Here is a 6000-nt window from a genome sequence, read left to right as displayed (position 1 = left end):
AAGAAAGAAAGAAAGAAAGAAAGAAAGAAAGAAAGAAAGAAAGAAAGAAAGAAAGAAAAGAAAGAAAAGAAAAAAGAAAAAAGGGGAGGTGGTAATCAGTGCTGATTGTTAGATGTGAACCTTGTAATTTCTCTTTAGTCAGATCTTTATTTTTCAAGAGAATCCAGAAATATGGATTTTTTTATGTAAACTCTCCCAATTTTAAAATGTTGGGAGGCAATTCAGAAATTTCATAAAGCATACCATAGGCCAAAGAAACAAAACAAAACAAATCAAAAGTACAAAACCCTGTATCTTCGAACTCAATATGGCCCCGTAGGCTCCAAGTTTGTGACTCCGGCCTTAAAGCTGAACTGAACCTCTGTCATTTTAGAGGTTTTTTTTTTTTTTTTTCCAACTAACATCATTTTTTTTTTCTTTAAATTCAATTAGCCAACATATAATACATCATTAGTTTCAGATGTAGAGTTCAGTAATTCATCAGTTGCATATAAAACATTTTAGAGTTTTGTGATCAAAGGACATTCGCACAAATGTTCTGGTAGTTTTTCCTTCTAAAAGGAACTTATTCCTAAGTTCTGTGATGGTTTATGGAAACATCTCAGGGTGCAATGGTCTATCAATGCGTTGAGAGCAATTTCAAATGGGAGCCCAACTTGGTAGATGACACTATCCACCTGTCTGTTTCCCAAATCCCCAACCTCCATGTACCTGCTTTTTTTCTCATTACTGGGTTTTTAGCTCACTCCTTGCAGGAATCTTTTCAGCTACATACCCAGCCCCTCCTTATACCCATCTTCTCTGCCCAAGGACTCACGGACACACTGTGGGGGGACATTGTGGTTGCTCCAAAGGCCTGTCTCCAGACACTCTGCTGTGGCCTCGGCACCTGCCTGGAGGTGGTAGCCTTCGCTGCAGCTGTACACAGCCTTGGTCCCCACTGTGTACTCTTTGCCGAACACCATTCCATTCTTGGGGGCCTCAGGAAGCCCACAAGAAAGAGCTAGCAAAGAGAAAAAAAATATTATGAGCATGTCTGTTTCAAGATGGTATTCTGAGAACATATTTTAATCTTCCTTCTCCCCCAAGGCCCTAATAAAATTATAGTAAAGACTAGTAAAGTGGAAAAGCCTCATAACAATAAACAAAATGGGCGGATCAGCAGCAGAGGAGATTTCAAAAAAAACTTTGGAAGATGGAATGCAGATTGAAGTGTGTTGATAGATTAAGTGGAGCCGAGAAGCTGCAGCTTAAAGTATACGAGGGAGCTATAGTGTGAGACCAGTTCTCCTCCATCCTTTCCCACAAATACAGTGTAGAGGCATTCATGCATCTATTCCCCAAATAACATAGAGAGGGTTTTCTTTCCCATTTAAGGAAAAAAAAAAAAAAGGAACTCCCTTGAGAGAATCAGGGCTGCTCAGGTGTGAGATGGCATCCCAAAGTAAAGCTCTTCTAATTCTAGGATTTAAGAGCTCTCAGCCTAAAGGCTGCCCCTCTGCCTGCTCATCTGTGCTACATACTCAACTCAACTTCTTATTCACGTGGGAGACCTAGTGGGCAAAGATACCTGTATATAATCACAACAAAGGTAACCCACATCTGCTCCCTGGAAAAATCAGCCTTGCCTTTGCTTTAAAATAGGATTAATCAGAGATCACTGTACATATGAAGAAAACCAGTAACATGAAAGACATAAACAAAGATAAGATTAAAAATAGACAAAAATAGAAATAAAGTTCTCTTTTAGGAAACAGAGCTAACCCAGGAAATAGAAGATACATAAGCTTTAAACTTTTGATTAGTAATATCTTGAGAAAGTCAGGGGGACATATTGTATTCATAAAATGAGAACAGAGGGCTTTCAAAAAAGAACAACAACAACAACAGAACAAGGAAAAGCTCTCTTAAGAGCTCTTAAAAATATGATTGCTAACATAAGTATTAGATAGAAGGGCTGGAGATTTAAAAGTAAAGGGAATTTCCCAGAATAGAGACCAAAAAGACAGAAACTGAAAATGAGAAAAAAGGACTGAAAACACAGGAGGTCAACATCCAGGAGGTCCAACACCCAACAGGTTAGAGTTCCAGAAAGACAGAAGAGAGATCACAGATGAGCATTTCCCAGAGCTGGAAAGACACAGATCTTCAGATTGAAAGGGAGCCAAAGGGATGCAGAGAGAACCATTCTTAGATACATCATCATGGAATTTCAGAAGATGAAAGACAAGTTCCTACAAGTTCCCAGAGAGAGAGAAAAAATAGGACATTCCTGTGAAGGAATGAGAATCAGACTGGCATCACACGTCCAATCAGCAGCAATGGATGTCCAAAGATAATGGAACAAATTTCTGAAGGAAGTGATCGGTAACCTAGAATTTTATCTGGTCAACCTACCAAGCATATATGAGGGCAAAAGTAAAGATATTTTCAGACATTTAAAGACTCAGGGAATTTCCTTTTCATGAACCCTTTATGAGGAATTTACTCAAGGCTATGCTCCAACAAAAAGGGGGTAAAAACCAAGAAAGGGTAGGATATGGGATATAAAAAATATAAAAAATGGTAGTGCTAACACAGGAGTATAAAGAAAAGGAATTTCAAGGTGACAGCTCAGGAGACACAGGTATGCAGCACATGGCCATGGTCATTATAAGGAGTAGGGTCAACACTATGTTTATTGGAGGAACACACATTACTTAGGCAGGAGTAGCTCGTGTTGTCTTTGAAAGAAATTAATACTTATAAACCGTGTTTGCCCTTTGACAGTTCAGGAGCTAGTACAGATAGAGGGGAATTAATCAGGTTTCCCACTGTTGTCCCTCATCCACCCCCACCTCTGCAACTTGTCTAGAGCTCAGACCTCCCTCATTCAGAGCCAGCTCAAGCAGACGAAGTCCCCATCCACATTGGCCAACAACGGTCCTCCATGCTACTGGAACCCAGAAGAGACACAGGGCCAGGGCTTTATTATGATATAGGGAAGGATAGACTCGTCAGAGGGAAATGGATTGGGATATCAAGATGGAAGAAGATTTTAAAGACTGGAAAATGGAAGGAATGAGTAAATAAGGAGGAACTGAGGAGAAAATGTGGAATGAAGAAATGAGGAGTATTTGAATATGATGCTCTTTTAGTGCCTAAACAGCAAAGCTGTAAGCTCCTTTGGTGGTACTAGGGTAGTCAAATTGTGATCAATGAACTGCCTTGCTTCCTTGGATTTTTTTTGAAGAAATACTTAGATCCCTACTGGTATTTTGCATGAGGAGTCAGTCAATCTGGAGACAGCAGGTGAAGGAAGTGGACAGCAGACTGTTCTCATCGCTCTTGGCCCAGCTCTTCCCGTGTGGATAACTAAGAGGAGAGAGGATACCTTCCCAGCCCGAAACACTAAAAGCCTGTCTCCTGATCTCCATGCCATAAGAGTCCCCAAACCCCAAGGTAAAAGGGGCACTTTCTGTGGGTAGGAGAGGAGGGGGCAGAATCCAAGTATTTGAAGGTGGTGGTGGAATGAGATTTCTGAGGGAGAGAATATGTAGCAAAAGAATGGGCTGGGGAAGTAGAGAGAAAGCATTAGAAGGCACAGGATCTCTAATGAGATACATTTGTTGGTGGAAAGTCATGGTTTGGAAGAAGCAATATGGAAATGGGAGAATGCCGGGACTTTCGTGGCCCTGGGTTATGGGGACCCTCTACTTGAAAGGGCCCCAGCATTCATGTTCTTAGAGGAGAGCCAGTCTCTGTGGAGGAAGGAAGTGAAGACAGCCTTCTGGGTAGTGACCAAGGGTGTATGCTGGCTGGCCACGGAACCGGGATTCCAGAGAGCTCAGGGGGAATGGCCGAGTGGAATGGCATCAGTGGTAAGCTTGGGGCTGGGGCTGGGTACAAATTAGTATGGGGATGAGTACAAAGAAGCCTAGAGGGGCTTAGTTTTGGGAAGTTACAAAAGAAAACAGAGATGAGAGGCATGGTGGTTTCCAGCTGGAGCTTTGGAAGAAAGACTTGTCTGTGTTGATACAGTTAGAGACACAGAGACCAAAGCCAAATGACATTTGCCATTTGTGATCAGTCTGTTCTCTGGGACCTATTCGTAGGGCATCAAACAGAATGCTAATGACACATTGTTTGAGGACGCTTAGGCAGAGGCGAGAAGGTTGTGAGGGTCAGAGATGACAGACGTCACCACACTAGGAATCAAAGAACAAGAAAATCAAACATCAGTGTGATTTCTTGCTTTTGTCTGTATCATGAGCAAAGTTTTCCTTTTCTTTTTTTTAAAAAGTACACAATGTTGTGAATGTGGGAGAAAAGATGACTTTCACATGCTGGTGGAAGTTAAGTGAAGACAAATGTCCTGGAGGGCAGTGAGTGTCAAGAGCTGTAGACTTTGCATAGGTTATGGTTCAACAATCTCATTTCTGGGAATTTATTTTAAGAAATAAATGTGGATGTTCATAATGATGGAATTATAAGGATTTTAATAGCAGCACTGTTTACAGTAGCAAAAAATAGAGAAATTCTAATGACCAACAATAGGACGATACTTAAGTACGTGACAGTTTTTCCATAATGGTATGCAACTACTGGAAATAGTGATGAGGAAGTGTATTTAATTATGTGACAGATGTTAAGAAAATATTAAGAGCTTTGTACACCGAGGATGCCATTTTTGTAAACAATATATAAAAGATCAAAGGAAATGTGTTGAAATGTTACCCAGTGATCTCAGTTGATGGGATTATAGGTCATTTTTCTTCTGCCAAGTTTTTATTTAAATTCCAGTTGGTTAACATACAGTGTAATATTAGTTTCAGGTGTAGGATGTACTGATTCATCACTGACATGCAACACCCTGTGCTCATCACATCTGCCCTCCTTAATCCCCATCAACCATTTAACCCACCCCCCTCTCCCGCCCCACCCACCTCCCCTCCAGCAACCCTTTGCATTATCTATAGTTTTTTTTCCCCTCAGATCTCTAGTCTGAATTATGTTACTTTAAGGGAAAACAAATCCCATCAATTATGAAAGGCAATGCATGCAAACACCTGGTAGAGATCACGGGCTTTGATTGCGGGCAATGAGTATGGTGAGCCTCTGTTGCTTCCTAGTGCCCTCTGCCCCTCGCCTCCTCTGACCTAGGGCTTCCGCCAGCCCAAGCTGCTCTGCATATCTTGTGATGTCTCTCCAGTCCGTGGTTCTGCAAATGCTCTTGCTGTTGCCTAGAATGTTTTCTTTGCCAATGCCTGGCCCCAAACCCCACTTGCTCTATGAGCCCGAGCCCAGAAGAGGGGAGCCCTCCCTAGCTGTCTGGGAGAAGGTCCCATCTTACCCCTGGGCTCCCACAACACTGTACTCCTGATACAGCACTCCCTTCCTCTGCCATTTTGCATTTATGTGGCTACATATCCACCTCCCTCCTTGCTCTGAAAACATTGAGACTGTTTTATGCATATGTATATCCCCAGGGCTCGAGATATTATGGATCCTCAATACATGTTTGCTGAAGAATGAATTAATTATCAATGAGGACACCCACATTTGGAAGTGATCAGTCCTGGGACGAACCCAAGATGTGAGGAGGATCCGAGCCACCTGTCACCCCCTTTCCAAGTGCTCCTCACCTTGACAGAGAGGAATGGCCTCGCTCCACAGGTAGTAGCCCTGGGGGTGCCGGGTACAAATGGCCATGCTGTGTCCCACCAAGCGGTAGCCAGCGTTGCAGCCGAAGTGGACGGAGCCTCCGGGCTGGGTGCTGGGCTGGCCCAGAAGGAAGCCATGGAGTGGAGCCCTGGGCAGGCTGCAGTAGGGAGCTGGACGACAAGATGAGGTTCAGGGGACCACATGCAAGCAGGAGGATGTGCGATTTCCTGCATGCCCCCCTCCCCCCCACCCCATTGCCTTGTCTCTGCCACTGCCGGGTCCACTGCTATTTAAGGAGGTCTGAGTGGTTGATACTGAAAAATGGCCGATCAGTGTAATAAAAGCCAAAGAAAGAAG

At 43.0% G+C, this 6000-nt stretch overlaps 1 protein-coding gene across 1 annotated transcript in view; it reads right to left on the bottom strand.

Moving 5' to 3' along the window:
• The window catches only part of CSMD2 (CUB and Sushi multiple domains 2), a 587452-nt gene that overhangs the window by 55752 nt on the left and 525700 nt on the right, over positions 1–6000 (bottom strand). The window contains exons 49-50 of the mRNA XM_035019158.1: positions 5625–5813; positions 818–1003 (exon numbers count right to left, since the gene is read on the bottom strand). Coding sequence (XP_034875049.1) covers positions 818–1003; positions 5625–5813 — 375 coding nt within the window. The remainder of the gene's footprint in view (positions 1–817; positions 1004–5624; positions 5814–6000) is intronic.

The sequence above is a fragment of the Mirounga leonina genome, unplaced genomic scaffold, assembly GCF_011800145.1.
Source record: "Mirounga leonina isolate KUSES-001 unplaced genomic scaffold, KU_Mleo_1.0 Mir_173, whole genome shotgun sequence".
NCBI classification, from domain to species: domain Eukaryota; kingdom Metazoa; phylum Chordata; class Mammalia; order Carnivora; family Phocidae; genus Mirounga; species Mirounga leonina.
Note: the sequence above shows the minus strand (reverse complement) of the source record. Positions and strands in the feature narration are given on the sequence as shown.